The sequence below is a fragment of the Martes martes genome (genome assembly GCF_963455335.1).
Source record: "Martes martes genome assembly, chromosome: 14".
Lineage (NCBI taxonomy): Eukaryota > Metazoa > Chordata > Mammalia > Carnivora > Mustelidae > Martes > Martes martes.
Window position 1 is genome coordinate 32,574,913 of NC_137902.1, and position 20,237 is coordinate 32,595,149.

The following is a 20,237-nucleotide window of genomic DNA, read 5'->3' on the forward strand; positions in this document are numbered from 1 at the left end:
TATAAGAGACAAATTTTGGTCAAAATTATGATGGGCAAACAGAATAGCTCCCATTTTATAATGTCATCAATTTTCCCAAAAGCCTCTTAATCTTTGGTAGGTAAGTTAATTTCTATAAGCCTTGGTAAGCATTTTCGTATTACAACTGTTTCTGCTTCCCTAAGAAATCTTGTACTTGAAGGGACATGGACAGTGAATACTCAGGTAACAAGGAATCTCTCCACATAAAATGGGGATGGAGTGAGAAGTCTTCCCAAACAGATCCAAACACAATATTTCATGTCAGAAACAAGATTAAGGGGGCACCTGGGTGGCTCAGTGGGTTAAGGCCTCTGCCTTCGGCTCAGGTCATGATCCCAGAGTCCTGGGATCAAGCCTCGCATCGGGCTCTCTGCTCAGCGGGGAGCCTGCTTCCCTTCCTCTCTCTGCCTGCCTCTCTGCCTACTTGTGATCTCTGTCTGTCAAATAAATAAATAAAATCTTAAAAAAAAAAAAAAAGAAGTAAGACTAAGGCACCTCTTAGAGCTTCCACAAGCTGTGGAATATATACACGTGGAATGCATTTGGTTATAGGCACTCGCATTACTGCTAAACTCCCAAGGACCCATAAACTAATATTTACACATTAAGGACCATGCGATAGAACACCTTAAGTTGATTATGTAAGTAAGCAGAACGATAGGATAAGAAAGAAGTAATTTTTTTTAAGGTTAAGAAATAGAATAGCTAGTGAGAAAAAAATGTACAATGGAGATTAAAGGAATTAATGATGAGAGAAACAGATATGGCTCCTATATTTAATTTCTCATAAATCTCTTACCTCATTCTCCTTTTTATTTTTTTTAGCCACAGACAAAATTTCCTAGAACATTGAGAAAACAGAAATAAAGTAACAATATATGTAGTTCATTCATTTATTTACTCAACAAGCAATTATTCTGTTCTGTTATATTCTATTCTAATATTCTACAGAATATTCTATTCTGTTATATCTTCATGCCAGGAAATGGGGATAGGCTCTCAAGGTAATTAAAATACAGGACTCAAAACTGGTGGACCTCAAACAAAATTAAGGTTACACTGTCTTATAAAACTCTGCATTAGTTAGCAATACTTAAAAATTGGGTTATTTCTTCCTAAAATTTCCAGGGTTTTTGTTTTGTTTCTTTTTTAAGCCAAAGCTTACTGAAGAGACTTAAATCCGAATGCACATATGACAATAACCCTCTAGTACAGGGATTGGCAAATATAGCATGTAGACCAACTCCAGCTGGCAACCTGTTTTTGTAAATAAAGTTTAATTAGAACAAAGTTGAGCATATTCGCTTAGTTTATGACTGTTTATGACTGCTCTCAGGCTACAAAAGGCCAAGTTCAGTGTTGAGTAGTTACCCACTCAACTCTTCAAAGCCAACAACTATCTGACCCTGTACAGAAAAGGTTTTCCAAACCCTGCTCTACAGTCTAAGTTGTAACTACTCCTGGTATTTCAGGATTCACTTCCAAATGTATTATAGTCCCAACTCTATCCCACTTTAGAGGCCTCTGTGGATAGACATCTGAGTTTGTAATTTTGAGCAAGAGGCAAAGACAAATAAATTAAAAATACAGAATACAAGTGTTCTGATTTTGAAGTACCTACTAGATGCTAAGGGTATGGGGGCACCCGGCTGGCTCAGCCGGTTAAATCCTCTGCCTTCAGCTCAGCTCCTGATCTCAGGTTCCTGGGATCAAACCCCGCATCCCACTCTCTGCTCAGCAGGGAGCCTGCTTCCGCCTACCCCCCGCCTGCCTCTCTGCCTACTTGTGATCTCTGTCTGTCAAATAAATAAATAAAAGCTTTAAAAAAAGAAAAACAGATGCTAAAATTATGAAGACAAGCAATACCTGAATGCCACTTGATGAGTTAGGAGAGTATTATATCAAATTATCTGAAAAAGTTATCATCAGGACATAATCACTAAAGATTAAGTTAGGGTATGTTTCAAGCAGAGAATAGCATGTGCAGAGGACAAAGGGGATGAAATGGTAGATACATTCAAGAAACTTCAAATGTATCTTAAATTTAAGATACATAGGATGATGGGACACAAGAGTTAAGTGGCTGACAAAAACATATATACATGCTTACATGTGTTGTCACATGTGTATGTAAAGTATTATTTAAGTATAGATATTCATACCCTAAGGCTGAAGGGATATAGGGAACAGAGCTGTCTTTTAAACTAAGTAAAAATAAATACAATGACTTAGCTGAACCTTCTTGAAAAACAATTTGTGTATCAGTCAAAACAAATCTAATACTATCTATGAAGCACTGTTAAAAATTAAACCTTGTAACTAAACTCCTGACCCTCCTTACCTCCTTTTCATTTATATACAAACTGGTAATATGTATTTTTAAGTTTTTGAAATTGCCAGGATCTCTCCTGCCTCTGGACGTCTGTCAAAGGTTATTTTGCCAAAGGTTATTCGTTCTTCCTAGAACACTCTTCACTACCTTCCCTATATCTTACTATTTCCCTATTAACTTTCCCCAACCTTTAAACGATTTTACTTCAATGCTTCAAGTCACAACTCAGAAGCCACCTTCTGGATGAAAATTTTATGAACTTAGTGCCTCAGTTTAGAGTCCTTTTATAAGCTCAAAAGAGCCCAATTATAATTGACTACTTATTTCTCACGGGATGAAAGCTAAGGCAAAGACAGTATCTACTAAGCTCCTTGATCAATTGGTCTTACACATGTAAGACAAAGTTTGCCCACACCTGATATGCTACCAACATTTGATAAATGTATAACTGCCTGAATTTCAATAAATCTAAGTAATACTTAAATAATAGTGTTTTTCAAATTGTAGGCTATGTTCATAATCAATCAAATGGTTCTTGACCATTATTTTTAAATGAAAGAAAAAAAGAAATATTAGAGTGCATCCATAAACACAAGTATGTGAAATTTTGTATCTTATACTTTATGAAGATCTCAAGAGTTTGAATCTCAGGTTATAGAAAAATATAGTAAATGCCAATGTTATAATTTTTTTTTTAATGTAAGAATGTAACATTAAAATATGCCTAAGGGATATTTAAGGTTTGCTACAATTAAATATGCTTTTTAATTTCTATTTTATGAAGTAACATGTGACAAGAAGATAAAAAAGGATCTGGTTTTAAAAGGGACTATATGGGGGTGGGGGGCAGTGCCTAGGTGGCTCAGTCAGTTAGGTGTCTGCCTTTAGTTCAGGTTATAATCCCAGGGTCTTGGGATAGACACACATCAGGCTCCCTTCCCTGCTCAGTGGGCAGTCTGCCTCTCCCTCAAGCTTGTGCTCTTGCTCTCTCTCTCAAATAAATAAAATCTTTAAAAAATAAAAAATAAGATAAAAATGACTATATGATTTCAGTTCCCTAAAGGTCCTCAACAAGGAACAAGAACAAAGTTCTGAAGATACGATCTTGAAGTCATGAGAAATATCTGATAATAGTAACTTTTTATTATAATAATTTCTAATTAGGCCAAGCTCACATTCCCTTAGCAAACAGGAAGACGGTGCCATTTTCTTCCCTGAAATAGTCCCTTCACAGCCTGAAAAGCCAAATAAGTAACAGCAATCCATACAGCTTTAAATGTGGTTCGAAATCCACAACAGGTTTTACTGAACAGTGAATCTTATGGGCCCTCCCCACTTTATTTTTACCTCTTTTGACATGACCTCTGAAATATTGTAGGATTCATCTTCTCTTCTTCTCTTCTTTCTCATGACTATTAAAAAAAAATATTTTATTTTTGATAGCAATAAAAGTGAAAATATAAACATATCCTTCAAAAGTAGAACAAGGGGGGCGCCTGGGTGGCTCAGTGGGTTAAGACCGCTGCCTTCGGCTCAGGTCATGATCCCAACGTCCTGGGATGGAGCCCCGCATCGGGCTCTCTGCTCAGCAGGGAGCCTGCTTCCTCCCTTCTCTGCCTGCCTCTCTGCCTACTTGTGATCTATCTGTCAAATAAATAAATAAAATCTTTAAAAAAAAAAAAAAAGTAGAACAAGGAAGTTTACCTGGATTCTCCTCACTTGCATCAATGGAATTTTTACCCTACAAAACAAGAATTTAGGATATTATTTTTCTAGGGACTTTATGGTATTACATATTAAAAGACACTAAGTAAATAAATGCCAAATGTTCCTTGCATTTGAGCCACATCCACAACTCTATTACTCCTACCAACATGTAACCTCTTTCTACATTTCCCCACCAGAACTTGCTTATAACTGTATTCCTTTTTCTTGATGACTCTACTTTCCTCAATTTTTTCCCATTTGATATATTTCCAAATTAAACACAGAAGGCATTTTTATTTTGCCATGTACATCTTCTGTAACTGCAGCTTTATGCTAAAGATATTCAGTGGGTATGATATGGAAGGACAACTCATTTTCAGTAAAATTTTTAAGTTAAATATAACTGAAAGCAGAAATAAAAGAGAATACTGATTTAAAAATATTAGTGAGGGGAAATACAGGAAAGGAAGAGATGTTCAAAAAAAAAGTTTCAAAATGAGAGGTGGAAAGGAAGATCAAGAATAGGGAGAAAAATATGTATCAAAATTACAAAAGTAAATTTTTAAATTTCTTACATAAACCCCACACCACACATGGGGCTCAAACTCACAACCTGAGATCAAGAATCATGTGCTCTACCAAACGAATGAATCAGCCAGGTGCCTCAAGAAGGTAAATTTTAGGGGCGCCTGGGTGGCTCAGTGGGTTAAGGCTTTGCCTTCAGCTCAGGTCATGATCTCAGGGTCCTGGGATTGAGCCCCGCATCCAGCTCTCTGCTCAGCAGGGAGCCTGCTTCCCCCCTCTCTCTGCCTACTTGTGATCTCTCTCTCTGTCAAATCAGAAAAAAAAGAAAAAATCTAAAAAAATAAATAAAAAATAAAAAATAAACGTAAAGCTTAGAATACATGACACACAGTAAGTACTCTAAATGTTGCCCTCTCTTTTCACTAGTACAACTGTTCTTTATACAAATTCCAACAATACGGCATTGAACAGCCTCATGTTAAAACAAATTTACCCCAAAAGATCACATCTAAAATTCAAGCTATCCCTAAATGAATGCTCTATTATCTGAAATGTTATTAGAAGATAGAATAAATTTGCTCCAATTTTGGCTCCACTGCTGCAGCTATGCACGATACAAATTTAAATTATTATGGATCCACGCTGACATGATGAGGTTGGAGGCATTAAGGGGAAAGAATAATCACTATGAGCACCAAAAGAACTGGCCACTTAGAAGAGTGAAATTTTGAAATTAAGAAAAACAATAAGAAACTGAAAGGGTTATACTTTAGCTTTCCTTCCATATCTAAAAATATTGAGAAAACAGATTTTATATGTTCCTATGTAGCTTATAACAAAGATAGGTTTTCAGATAAAGAAGGTGAAAATTAAGTAGATGATCTATAAAGTTAAAACTACAGAGGAATTTCCTCAATGTTTAAGGTAACATAAAGGACTTTCTAGCTTACTACATATTACCTTAGTAACCTTTAGGGATTCCTTTTTTCTCTCCAATTTCTCTTTCTTCTTCTGTTCCTGTAAGATACTTTTTTCTTAGTGCCACAAGTGGAAAATGCAAAGTATAAAACACACAGCTCAAGTAACATGTGCACAATGAAGAACTATATAAACATTTAAAAACAAGGGAGAACTTCCATTTCAAACCTTTAAGGAGCAACAAGGAACAGAACAGACCTTCCTGCCTTACACAACTGAAATCCATATAAGTATATTAAACAGTGATTTTCAGACAATATCCAGCAAAGGAGAGTGAACACTGAAAAAGAGAAATAAATGAGACGAATCTTGATTGTGCAGTTTACTGCCTGAAGGCAAGTCTCAAGTGTAAATAGTGGAGGAAGAATCTTAACAGCTCAACAGCCTCTCTGAGTTGAAGAGACAAGGGGACAAAACTTAAGAGCAGCTAGCATACTCAGGGTCAGGTACACAAAGAAAGCCCTAAAGGTACGTAGTTGAAATTTCAGGTTGAGAACTATCAGTGACAGGAGTGTAAAACCAAGCCAACTAGAAAATAGCAAATAAAGTAATCCCTGTGCTTACAGGGGATCGATCAGGAACAGTTTGTACCCAACAGGCAAAGTGACAAGAGCGCTCAGAAGAGGGGCAAGTTATTACCAGACTAAAAGATGTTCCATATGCACCCTAACAAAGCTTTAAAAGACAGACAAAAAAGGATTCAAACCACTTCCAAAAGGTGGTTAAAAGATGTATGCCTTGGGTGCCTGGGTGGCTCAGTTAGTTAAGTGCCTGCCTTTGGCTCAGGTTATGGTCCCAGGGTCCTGGGATCAAGTCCCACATTGGACTCCCTGCTCAGGGGGAGTCTGCTTCTCTCTCTCCCCTTCCTCCCTGCTTGTGCACACTCTCAAATAAATAATAAAATCTTAAAAAAAAAAAAAGATACATGTATTACAATAACTCATTAAGCGTGGATTGTTTTACTCTCTTATATTTGTATTTCATTTTACCATATAGAAGTTCATGAGCAAAGGAAAAAATACTTAGCAAAAGCAAAATCTTGATTGATAACTGAACTGTGAATGATGGGGACACAGGGCATTACTGTAGCCTTGAAATTTGCACAAGCTTTTAAATCTTCATAGGTTCTAGTGGGCAATAAATAAATTATATAGTATCTTATATAAGTACAATGGGAAGAACAGAACAAGGTAAAGGGGGTCAGGAGTGTGCAGATGGAAAAGGTGTCAGACAGCAATTTCACTTAAGATTGTTAGGGCAGGCTTCATCAGGAAAACGTTTAAGCCAGGCTTGAAGGTGATGAAGTAAGCTATGCAGATATCTGCAAGAAGATGGTTCCAAGTACAAAACAGCCAGTGCAAAGGCCCAAAGGCAGAAACACACTTTTCTAGAATGAAGTCTAGAAAAGTAAGAGGGTTGAAGGAGACAGTTAAGAATGCTTATTGTCTTGTGGACCACTATTAAGACTTAGGGCTTGTTGGAGCACCTGGGTGGTTCAGTTGGTTGAGCATCTGCCTTTGGCTCAGGTCGTGATCCTGGGGTAGAGTTCCACGTCCAACCCTGCTGAGCAGGGAGGCTAATTCTCCCTCTCCCCCTGCACCTCCCTCCTCCTTCCCCTGCCCTGCCCGTTGTAATCGCTTTCAAATTAAGTAAAACCTTAAAAAAAAGAAAAAAAAAAGATTTTGGTTTTGTCACAATCAATGTAAACTAGAAAACAGTGAAACATCATAGAAAACAGTGAAACACAGGGGATCACCTGGGGAGGAGAAAGGAAGCACTGAAGAAAAATAATTCTTCACTCAATAAAAATACTTCCAAAAACAAAAGCAAATGAAGACTTTTTCAGAAATACAAAAGCTAAAAAATATATCATCAAAAGAAAATGCAAATGAATCCATTATAACGGAAAGCAGAGCAGTGAATATTTGGTGAGGAAGACAGGAAGTGAAGGATGGTAGAAAATTTAAAAAGGGGCAGGAATTCAGTCCTAAAAAAGAAGAGAACCTTGCAATTTGAAACATGAATGGAACTTGTGGGCATTATGCTAAGTGAAATGAGTCAGAAAGATAAATACCACATAATCTCATTTGTGGAATCTTAAAAAAAAAAAACACCCCAAGCTCATAAATACAGAGAAAAGACTGATGATTGGTGGTGGTGTAATGAGTGATAGGTTTAAAGGTACAAATATCCAGTTATAAAGTCAGTCAGAGCTATGTATTATACAGCCTGGTGACTATAGTTAGTAATACTCTATTGCATATTTAAAAGTTGCTAAGAGTAAAGCTTAAAATTTCTTATCATAAGAAAAAATTTTTTAACTATGTATGGTAAAAGATGTTAACTAGACTTACTGTGGTGATCATTTCGCAACATACACAAATACTGAATCATAACCTGAAACTAGTATGTTATGTCAATTTTACTTTAATTAAAAAAGAAGGGGGGGTACATAATTTTTTGAGTTGATGGTTATGTTGATTACCTTGATTGTGGTGAATTCATGGGTGTATACATGTGAAAACATATAAAACTGTACACTATATACATGTGTTTTGTATGTATCAATCTCAATAAATCAATTAAAAAAAAAAGACTAAGCAACATAAAGTCCACAATTTCCAGCATTCAAAAACTATCACTAGACAGGATAAAAATCACACAAATAAACAGAGGTATATTCATACAGTGGAATCCTTCTCAGGAATAAAGAGAACAGCCTACTGAATAAACACAAGTGTATCGCAATATGTTGAGCTAAAGAGGCAAGATACAATAAAGTGCTTAATGTATGTTCCATTTGTATATTCTAGAAAAAGCAATACCAATCTATTGTGACAGAAAACAGAAATCAGTGGTCTTGGAGGCCAGGCATGGGGATCACTGAGACAAGAAAAGTTCTTGGGGTAATGGAAATGCTCCTCATCTTGACTGTGCTGGTGGTTACACAGATCTATACACTGGTCAAACCTCATCAAACAGTAAACTTAAAATATGTACAGCTTACTGCATGTGATTTTTATCTCAATAAAGTGATTTTTAAAAAATCTAATCAATTATATACACATACCTCTAGTTGTTGCTGTTCCATTTTAGTCAATAAAAATTTGGAGTAGATATTGCTTTTCTCAAGTAAATGTTGAAGTCTACGGTACCGAATGTCCACGGACTCTCTATCCCAAGACATGCGAGCCTATCCAAAAAGAAAATTTCCATGACTGTTAAGTTTTCTGACATACATGTTTTGCATAAGACATAAAAAAAAAAGGCTAAATAAATGCTCTTTGAGTTTGATATATTTCCTGTAATTAATGGGGAAAAATATTTTTCTAGGATTAACTTTACTAACAATGGTTTATTTTAACCCCAAACCAGGACAAATAGCTTAAAAAATAGGATTCCAGGGTTCAACATGCCATTTGGTATGATGTAGCTTAGATGCCAAAATACTGAAATTTCAGACACCGGACATGTTTACTGGCATCCATCAATTTTTGAAATTTATAAAATTAACATTAGAATGTAAACACTTCAAGTAGATTTAAGTTTTTTAAACAATCAAATGATTTCAGAAAATTTTTACATACCAGTTTTATTTGAAAGAGCATTAGAATTAATAAATAATTTAATTGGCTAGGAACTAGAACAACTGTTCTTAGAATTTTAAAACTATATTGTCCAGATGCCTGGCTGGCTCAGTCGGTAGAGCATGCCGACTCTTTATCTCCGGGTATGAGTTCGGGCCCCAGTTGTGCCTAGAGATTGCTTCAGAAAACAAAAAACAGGGGCGCCTGGGTGGCGCAGTGGGTTAAAGCCTCTGCCTTCGGCTCAGGTCACGATCCCAGGATCCAGCCCAGCACCGGACTCTCTGCTCCGCGGGGAGCCTGCTTCCTCCTCTCTCTCTCTGCCTGCCTCTCTGCCTACTTGTGATCTGTCTGTCAAATAAATAAAATCTTAAAAAAAAAAAAAAGTGCGCTGTCAAAATATTTCAACATGCTAAATCTACTTATGATTATTAGAAGCTTCTCCCTCCTCAGCGTTGTGTCCCCAGTTTTGCCCTTGTTTTTAGGCTTGTTTTATTCCTACTCTTAGTTCAATCTTCCTCTTCTGTACATCTTCAAATTACAAACCTGCTTTCTATATTACTTTAACACACCATTTATTAAGCGATTTCTCAATCTACAATAGGCTAGTGGCTGAGGAAGCATCCTCTCTCAGTTCACAATGATAAAGTGAAATATTTTTTAAAAATACCGGGGGGGGGGAATAAAATAAAAAAATAAAAAATAAATAAATAAAAATACCAGAGGGCACAAGATGAAAAACATAAAAGCAACAATAAATAGTATAGTTCAGTGGTCCACAACTTCTTTCTGTAAAGGGCCAAAGGGTAAATATTTAAATATCTGAGCATATGGCTTATAAATACTCAATTCTGCCTTTTTGGACAAGAGCAGTAATAGACAATATATAAACAAATGGGCAAGGCTATGTTCCAATAGAACTTTATTTACCTAAACAGGCACGATCCAGTTCAAAATCTGTCAACTCAGTATAATCTGAATTTAAAAACAAAAAAAACAGAAATAACCCACAACACACTAAGTGCGCTGAAGTGAATCCAGTTGAATTCACCTATCAAAGCTAAATACATGCAAACCTTACCAACCAGCAATTCTACTCCTGAGACAAAGTTTGTGTGCGCATGAGGGTTCACACACGCATGTATGCATACATGCACAGAGGCTGAGTTAGCATACCCTAATTAATTTTAATGTTTAAGGCTTGATCTTGTACTTCAGACACCATTGTACTTCCTAGATGTTCTATCATCTCTCTAGCTTTTCTTTCAAAATGAATTTTTCTACTACAAAAGCAATGACAATAAAATGTGTAAGAATAAATAAAATGAAAATAAATACACATTTTAGAGAAATTATATATTTAGGGGCGCCTGGGTGGCTCAGTGGGTTAAGGCCTCTGTTTTTGGCTCAGGTCATGATCCCAGGGTCCTGGGATCAAGCCTCACATCGGGCTCTCTGCTCCGCGAGAAGCCTGCTTCCCCCTCTCTGTCTGCCTCTCTGCCTACTTGTGATCTCTGTTTGTTAAAATAAATAAGTAAAATCTTAAAAAAAAAAAAAAAAGAAATTATATAGTTATAAAACACACATAAAACAATTCTATCCATGCAGATAATCTCTGTTGCCATCTTACAAAACTATTTTCAGTTCTTTTAGAACAGTTTCTTTTCCTACTACCAATGTTACTGGATTACAATCGTCAATGAATGAAATAGATATTATAAACTGAAAGATGAAATTACTTAGAATTTGAAAAAAAATTTTTTTTGGGTAAATATTTTAAGTAGTCTATACCTAACATGGGCTCAAACTCACAAACCTGAGACCAAGAGTCGCATGCTCCACTAACTGAGCCAGCCAGGTGCCCCTGAAAAAAATCTTTAATTTTTAAAATTTATTTAAACTTTAATTAAAATATTCTGGGCTTAATTTAGATATTAATTTAGATATATCTGCTACCTTAAATCCTGTTCAGAATAATTTAGCACACTTTTTTTTTTTTAAAGATTTTATTTATTTATTTGACAGAGAGAGATCACAAGTAGGCAGAGAGGCAGGCAGAGAGAGAGGAGGAAGCAGGCTCCCCGCCGAGCAGAGAGCCCATTGTGGGGCTCGTTGTGGGGCTTGATCCCAGGACCCTGGGATCACGACCCGAGCCAAAGGCAGAGGCTTTAACCCATTGAGCCACCCAGGCGCCCCAGCACACATTTTTTAAGTAATTAAAGATTAAATATGTTACACTAATTTGTAAATAATATAATTAGGAAACTAAATCAATTATTAACCTTCAACACCAACCTTCCGTATTTCAAAATAATTTGGTAGTAAGCCTTTATCTACCATTACTGTTTCTTAACAATTTTATCTGTTATATTAAGGTAAACTGTAGCTCTGTGGAAAGCACTGAGCGCCTGGCAGGAATTATCTTTTAAGTAGAGTTGGAAGAGTATGCCAGTGGACACCAACGACATAAATTCCCATGGTCTATGTCATTATCTCTCCGAACAACACCACCAGATTTGGGAGTGGGGGTGGAGTTACACTTCACTCTCCACAATCTGAACTATTTTCCTTTTATCTAACACTTATCATAACTCTTTACCTTTCCCCTCCCCCACAATGTACACATTAATGCTATTCTTCACCTCTTCTAGACTAACAATGACTTCTTTCAAAAGGAAATACAGGTGAAAAGCCAAAGAAAATAACTGTAGCAAATCAATGTAAAAGCCATTCTCTACTCTTTACAAACTTTACAATCTCCTAAAGCAAAGTAAATGCTCCTCATTAAGAATCTTAAGCAAGCTCTTCTTAAGTACTTCTAAATATATGCCCATAGATACATTTTCTCCCAAAAGAAAAGGAATCTTTATTTTTGTACTGCCAATTTTTTGGTCTCCAAAGATAAGCAAGGAGAGACTAATTCTTAGAATTTTCCCCATGGTCAAGTAAGGAACAAGTTATAAGTTAAAAGTGCAAAAATTAATCAAATTCTTTCAATACTATAAATTAAAAGTCAATATAATAATAATAGACCATAATACTACCAGCTTTTTGGCAAAGCACACCCTGGTTTTAGTGTAAGAACTGAAGAGAGCTATACAATTTATTCATGGAGGGACTGAAAATGGATTAGAAATTGCTATTTTAGGGGCACCTGGGTGGCTCAGTGGGTTAAGCCTCTGCCTTCAGATCAGTCATAATCTCAGGGTCCTGGGATCGAGCCTCGCATTTGGGCTCCCTGCTCCCCCGCTCTGCCTCTCTGCCAACTTGTGATCTCTTTCTGTCAAAAAAATAAATAAAATCTTAAAAAAAAAGAAATTGCTATTTAAAGTTCTATGATGAATAACTGCTAAAGAAAAGCTAGCTTTACCATACCTATCCCTCAACAATACCAATTACAAAAAATTTTTGGACTGATGCAAAACGTTTGTTCAAAAGCTTAAATATTTTGCTTAAAGTGTAAGTCATTTTGATTCCTTGTTTAATCAGCAAATACTTATGTACTATAAATTTTGAGAGATCTTTCCAAAATGTGGAAATGAGGGCATGTGGCTGGAACATGTGACTCGATCTCAGAGTTGTAAGTCTAAGCCCCATGTTAGGTGTATAAATTACTTAAAAATAAAATCTTTTAAAAGAAAAATGTAAAAATGTTTCATCCCTTGAATTAATGCATTCTGGAAATGTATTCTTATTGTACCTCATACTCTTTCTTCAAACAGTACTTTCTTTCCCAACAATCTTCATGAGTCACAAAACTGAAGATATACTACTCAAAATGAAGGCTTTACCATTCTTACAACCTCTGCAGTTGATTCAGTTCTAGACACTTGCCCCAGGATTCACCCTTTATAATTATCCTCTGGTTACATGGCTAGTAATTACATTTATTTTATTTACATAATCTTATATATGTTGTATAATAATAAAGTATTCTTTTTCCATAGTTCGAAATTCAATAAACAATTTACTGATTGCCTATTTGATAGGTGAACAGCCAACAAAAACAAAACAGTAAGTGAAGTCCTCTCAGTAAACAAAATGGTAAGTAATGATAACACTGCTTAGTACTACAAAAATTTATACAGTGAGGAAAGGTAAAAGGTGATTTTTGGTCGACTTCCCAACTCTATTAAAATTTGTTTTTCTATTAAAATTTCTTAACATTACCGTAACTGGTTATGGTTAACTATGGTTGACGAATAATAACAAAACTAGTATTACTGGAGTGAAAGTACTGCCTGGTGGTTAGAAAGTGTGAATTCTGGAATGACATGGCCTACATTACAATCTTGGCTCTATTAAAGCTGTGGAACTCCCTGCTCCCGGCACGTTCTCTACATGCCTCAGTTTTCTCATCTGTAAAATGAAGTGAAAACAGAACCTACTTCACAGAACGCTTTAATAAAAATAATAGTTTATACTAGTAATTAAGCTAGTAAATTTAATAGTTAAAATGAATAGCAGTATCTACTTTGTAGTCTAATTAAGGAGCCAATTAGTAAATACATGTACAACATTCACAAAAGTGTTCAGGAGGTGTTAACAGTGCTAGCAGAAGAATCATTTCTGTTAATATTAAATAGCAGGGAACCAACTGATTCATTAATTGCCTTTGAGGTGCAGTATTTCCCAAATTAAGTAGTTCTGCACAGAGTTAATTAAATATTAAAGTATACTTCCTAAGGTATAGGGTTAAGGATAAGAACACTTAAGACAGCCAGAGTTCAAATTCACTGAATTTGAACAGAGTTCAAGTTCACTGGTGTGTGACCCCACCCAACTGCCCCAGCTTCCTCATATGTAAATGCAGAGATATCAAAAGTACCTACAGCATCACAATATCGGGAGTGCTAAATAAATTACTACAAGAAAATAATTTAGGAGGCGGAATGTAAGTGGGGGTGGCTATCACTCCTTTTTTTGAACAGGGGATGATGAAGCAGCAAAGTGGGGCTTTATTACTGGAAATGAAATACACTTAAGAACTGAAATTTCAAGTGGTTAAAAACTGCTTCGGTCATCTGCAAAATATATACTCTGTAAAAGAAATCCACTTATCACCGAAAATGTACACCCCATTTTTATCTAAACAATCTTACTTAGCACTAGTCCAAGAAACCAAAAGGAAAACAGCAAGTTTATCACTTAGGTGGTCAATAGCACTAAATACCTAAGAAATTCACTACCGATTTTGGAAGAATTAATCTAGCTAAAGAAGCAACTTGAAAAGTTCTCCGACCAAGACTACAAATCACAGAAGCATCATTGAAAGCACGAGCAAAGGTGTCTTAAAGATAGCGTTGAGTAAACATGCTAATAGATAAATAACAGCCCGTTTTAAAGATTATGAAAAAAGCAGACGGGAGACCAAACCTCCGAGGAAGGTCACTGCTGGCTCAAACGACGATGAACTTGATTCCTAAATTACCTTTTCGATCATCTTCCGCTCCCTCTCAAGTCCAGCAGCCTCTAGCTGTTCTTCCTCCTCCAGCATGGCTTGAGTAATCACGGCAGGCTCCGGTTCAACCATGTCTGGAGTCGGGGACCCTAAGAAGGGAGAAAGTTTTTAAACTGCAGTTTTAAAAAATTACCGGTTACTCAACTCCCACATTCAACCATCTTTCCCGGATGCATTTGAGGCAAAAGCTGAAAACCCACGGGACGCCAGCATCAGTCCTCCGAAAACATCCTGCGTCTCCACAATGTCAACAAGTGGCCAGGACCCCAGTTGACCAGTAGGGATGCTCGCGAAAATGCGGCTCCGCTGTGTAAAGTCTCCTATGTGCACATATGCGCACCTGGGGCCCTCCACTCACCTTCCACAGCTTCTTGCCCTTCCTTCCTCAGTCTCTGCCTGGAGTCAGCTCTACCCACCAATCTCTGCTGTAGCCTCCATGCTGCCCGCCCCCCCACCCCCGCGCCCCCGGCCGGGACGCCGCCGCGGGCGCCCGGAGGAAGGGTCTCCGCACTCACCACCGCTACTCGCGGGCCGCTGCGCGGGCATGGCTGGATACGCACTCCGGAACCCGATCCTCGGCTCTCAAGGTCTGCAACGCCGCGCGCCGAAGTCACACAGACGCTGCCTGCTCAGCCTCCTCACCAATTTCCCAGCCAAGGAAAAACGCGCGCTTCTACTTCGCGGGAAAACGTCGTCATCTCGCGATACTTTCTGCTCTCCGCCCCGCCCCCCGAATCCCGGAGGCGCGAGATTTGGCGCAATTTAGTTTTCATCAGAACCCACCTGGCGGACCGTGGGCGATTACCAAGATGTTTATCCTGGGAAAACTGGGTTCTGCTGCTAGCTTTTAACTAGGTCTGTAACACTGGACGAGTGAGTCTGCCCACTGTGGAGGGCCCAGTTTCCTCACGTATTGGATGATGGTTCAGAATTACACTTTAGGAGCGCTCTTATTAGCAAGGCACCTTCACAAATTGGCTGATATGATTAAATCCCGTCAATCGATGATCCTTTAGACAGGAAATATGTATGACTATTCAGGTGAGAATGTCAGAGACAAATGCCGCCAATCTCACTCACCATCCTTGGTGCACAGTGCCCATTTTGGGTGAAAACTCCCCGAAATGACCCAGAAGAGAGCTCCGTTGTGGGTGAGATGGGAGAGAAAAATATGAAAGTAAGATTATGGCAGAGTTCAGGAAAGGTGTTTCAGGATAAGGGAGAACTGATTGTAGTGATAAAGCAAACGGAGTGGCCAGGAGAAAAGAAGATTCAGGAATAGACCAGGGGGTGCTTGGGTGGTTCAGTCGGTTATGCGAATCACTTGATTTCTGCTCCCCCAGAATCTGAGGGTCATGGAATGAGCCCTTAGGCAAGCTCCCCACTCCAAGGCGGGGCGGGGGGAGGGGGTCTGCTTGAGATTCTCCCCGATGCCCTTCTCCTGCTCACCTGCAATGGCATGCGCGGGCTCTCTCTCTAAATAAAATAACTGAATCTTAAAAAAAAAAAAAAAAAAAAAGAAAGGAATTGACTGAGCACCTGGGTGGCTCAGTGGGTTAAGCCAATGCCTTGGGCTCAGGTCATGATCTCAGGGTCCTGTGATGGAGGCCTGTATCCGGCTTTCTGCTCAGCGGGAGCCTGCTTCTCCCCTTCTCTGCCTGCCTCTCTGCCTATTTGTGCGCGCTCTCTCTCTCTGTCAAATAAATAAATAAAATCTTAAAAAAAAAAAAAAAAGGAATAGACCAATAACTAGAATGGGAACCTGAAAAAGAGACTGGGCTTTTGTTACTGTTTTTTTTACTTCAGCCTATAATTCCACCCTTTCTTGCCTGCAATCCCTTTCAATAAATTCCTTGGCTCCCTCCCCTTCCGGAAATTGTGGTATACCAGTCATGTTACCATCTGTTTCCTTCATTTCTGACTTGGGACAACTTTAATAATTGTACAAAATTAAGAGCTTGCAACATACATCCATCATGAACATCTTCAGCAACCTTCATAACACTCTGAGATTAAATTTATTTCTAATCACTTCTGAAGAGTGTTATTCTTCATAACACTCTGAGATTATTTTTATTCCCACACTGTAGGTAAGAAAACTGGTGCTCAGTGACATTGACTTGCCCAGAGGTCTATGGTCATTTTGTGATAAAACGGAGCCAAACCCAGGCCTTTTGACTCCTACTTCAGTATTATCTTAAGATAAAATATAATCTCAATTAATACTTGTTCTTAAATCCTACCTCCCTCTAACCTAAAACAATAGCTATCAGTCTCACTTAACATCTTTTACTTCCCCAACCTATCCCCTAAAGTTTGTTTCCCCTGACTTCTGAAACACAGCTTTTCACAGGGTTTTCCCCGATGTATTGACAATCTTCTTGTTCCTTCTTTTGAACTCAATCCTGGCCCAGCTCCCAAAATCTTTCCCATATTTGTTTTTCTATATACTATATTCTATGTACTTGTAGCATCTGCTTTACAATCTTCAATGATCAGCTCAAAGCTGACAACTTCCCTTCTAATTCCCGAGAGAGAGAGAGTAGGGAAGATTTGTCTAAACACATGAGATGGAGTTCAAGGCAATTTCATCTGATTTCCAAAGGAAATACATCTCATCTAACATCTGGCCCCACACTTGTTAGTACAAGCACACTGATGCATTTATTTCCTGACACATTTGCCATTATGCCAGCCTTCTCTCAGAGTGGCTATTCAAAGTTTTGTTCACTCACTTTTACTTAAGGACCTACATTTAAATGTCTCCTGAGTACCAGAAACATTTCTAGGAGCTGTACAGCAATAAACAAGGCAGACAAGGTCCCTGTTGATATGGATCTTAACATTTCAGGAGTAAAAGCAAGTAATCATGTGTAGGAGGAGGTGTGTGAAGAGTACCCTGCAAGAATATTAGAATAGAGTGGTGTAAGAGTAACTGGGTAGTTACTTTAGACTGGGTAGTCAGGTATCTGAGGAAGTGATGGACATTTAAGCTAGAAATTAAATGTCAAGCAGCCAGCTAGCCCAGGGGAAGACAGCTGTAGGAAAGAAAAAATTCCTCCTACCTTATGGGGTTCTTTTGTCTGATCTATTAATTAAATTGACATACAATAGATTAACAGGAGAAACACAAATTTAATTACTTATGTACATATAGGAGTCCCATAGAGTCAAGGAAAGGCTCAGCACATGCAGGTAATTGAGGCTTATATGCCATTCTAAGCTAAGAGGGGAAGGAAAAGAATTCACAGGAAGATGGGGAGAGCAAATGTTTCATAAACAAATGTTTGCCATGCCATGCAGAGACAAAGGGGGACAGGGAGAATTCTAACAAATAACAAATAACAAATAGGCTCCCCAAATTCTCCCGTTTCCCACACCTAGTCCCTAATCTCTGTTAATTGTAAATTCTTTCAGGCATTGAGGGGAAGGTTAAAAAAACTTTTCTTGACCCTTTTGGGTCTTAATTGTCTTTAGCTCAATATAATCTGCATGCATTCTGGGGAGACTTGTTCTGAACCACTTGTCTGAAACTTCTCTGTAAGTTGCACACATTAAAAGCTGAGCTAGTGACCAAGGACAGAAGAATCAGGTGAGTAGCTGGGCAGTAAGACATCTGGAAAGGAAGGAAAAAAAACATAGAATGAAGATGAACAAACAGAAAAGAACAAATTGAAGCACTTTTCTCCACAACCCATTTAACCAGTCTCAATCCTGGGAATACATCAGTTCAATAAAATGGCAGTGCTTCATTTATTTGATGGAAAGTGTTAATCTTCTCTTCCTTTCTTAAAAAAAAAAAAAAAAATATATATATATATATATACACATACACACACATATATACATGTATATGTGTATATATATATAATTCCACAAATAGTATTTATATTCCACAAATATGTATATATATATCTTTTTATTTTATTTTTTTTGGTAAAGTCCACATAACCTTTGCCACTTTAACCATTTTAAGTAATCTCTACTCCCAACATGGGGATTGAACTTATGACCCTGAGATCAAGAGTCCCCTGCTCTACCAACCCAGCCAGGCAGATGCCCCCTTCTCTCCCTTTTCTTGAACATAAACTCAAGATTGTATTGTTTTCAGGGCCGCCTGGGTGGCTCAAACATCTGACTCTTTGTTTCAGCTCAGGTCATGATCTGACACAGTGCAGTCTGCTTGTCCCTCTCCCTCCCCCTCTGCTCCTTCCCCAACCCCCTGCATCCACATAGGTACACTAATAAATAAAATCTTGTAAAAAACAAAACAGGATTTTTTCATATTTCATTTCATTCAATTTCATAATAAATTCAATTTCATAATAAAACAGGTTTCATAATAAAACAAAATATGGAGCTTAGAACTCCACCACATGGAACTTTCCTCTGCCTATCTCCTGCCAGTTCAAAATATTTGCCTCTCTTATTAGCCAGCATTCTCTTAGATTTGCAGTTGAGTTCAAACTATTCAAGCTTCAACACAACCTTCTTTGCAGGTTTAGCCTTTTTTTCTAGAAAATTGGCTTAGTCTGCCCACCATATCCACTCTCCTTGTCATGCTGCTGCTTTCCCTGGACATATAGAGAATCCTTGTTCTTCTTGTACTATGTTACTTTCTGGGTTTGGTGTTTGCCACACTTCTTACAGAAAGTGCAGCGGGTTTTAGGAATGTTCACCATGTTTGTGAATGCACTACTGGCAAGGAAAGAAAGGAATCAGGCTGAAATGAAAGTATTAATATTCTCTTTTAATAGACATAAGTTAGACACTATTTGTCCTGTCTCATTTACACAGAAGCAGCATTTTTCACCAATGACTACACAAGCTCCTCCTTGTTAAGGGTCAGTGTGTCCAGGGCACATTAATTCTGGAGTACCACAGAGGCTAAGCTATTAACTTCTGACTGGAGTATTGTCAAAGTCTGCATAGTAGTATTGAACCCTTGTTCTCTACCACAAAGAGATTTAAGCTCATCTTTTTCAAGACATAAATGACAAAACTTGGGAAGAAGGTCCTCAATGCTCAAAAGAATTTGGGAGTGCCAATACACAAGTGAGTTTCCTATAACTTCTTGCTTCGTATGTTTATGTGGCATGGCCTTATGAAAAGAGGAGCCCATGTTTGCAATTTGGCTGGCATTTAAGCTGGAGTACCTGGTGACAAAGGAGCCAGGTGTGAGTCCACATGATCCTGACCATTTAAGTGGGAAGCCCGTATAAATTTTGCTGCCACATGAGATAAAAAAGCCAGTGCGGTTCACAGACAAGGTCACAGCAGAATCTGTAATTTTCTAGATCTGGGACACCCCATGACCTTTGTTATTAGTACCGTTAGCATCCATACATCTTTATTTTCATGTGCTCCTGCTGGTTTGTTAGAACAGAACAGGTTGCAAAATACTTGCTCTAGGAGGCCTGCAGTCTGGCTTTGGCAGCTATAAAACTTAGTTTCGCCACCTGACCAAGAGTTCAGATTTTTGGTCTACCTATATATAGTCGGAATATTGGCCAGTCCAGTCAGGGGAGCAGCTAAGATATCCCAAGTTGTACAAGGATGGCCTGTGAACCATTCAAAACATTTCATGATTTGCCAAACATCTCTGCTATAGAAAGTAGTGCCAGAGTCA

The 20,237-nt window shown here is 38.0% G+C and overlaps 1 protein-coding gene across 1 annotated transcript in view; it reads right to left on the reverse strand.

Moving 5' to 3' along the window:
• HELLS (helicase, lymphoid specific) overlaps positions 1 to 15,309 on the reverse strand; it is a 38,859-nt gene extending 23,550 nt beyond the window's left edge. The window contains exons 1-7 of the mRNA XM_080823382.1: positions 15,124 to 15,309; positions 14,579 to 14,697; positions 8,634 to 8,756; positions 5,546 to 5,602; positions 4,058 to 4,094; positions 3,701 to 3,765; positions 821 to 862 (exon numbers count right to left, since the gene is read on the reverse strand). Coding sequence (XP_080679508.1) covers positions 821 to 862; positions 3,701 to 3,765; positions 4,058 to 4,094; positions 5,546 to 5,602; positions 8,634 to 8,756; positions 14,579 to 14,697; positions 15,124 to 15,154 — 474 coding nt within the window. The 5' untranslated portion in view covers positions 15,155 to 15,309. The remainder of the gene's footprint in view (positions 1 to 820; positions 863 to 3,700; positions 3,766 to 4,057; positions 4,095 to 5,545; positions 5,603 to 8,633; positions 8,757 to 14,578; positions 14,698 to 15,123) is intronic.
• Between the last annotated feature and the right edge of the window lie 4,928 nt (positions 15,310 to 20,237).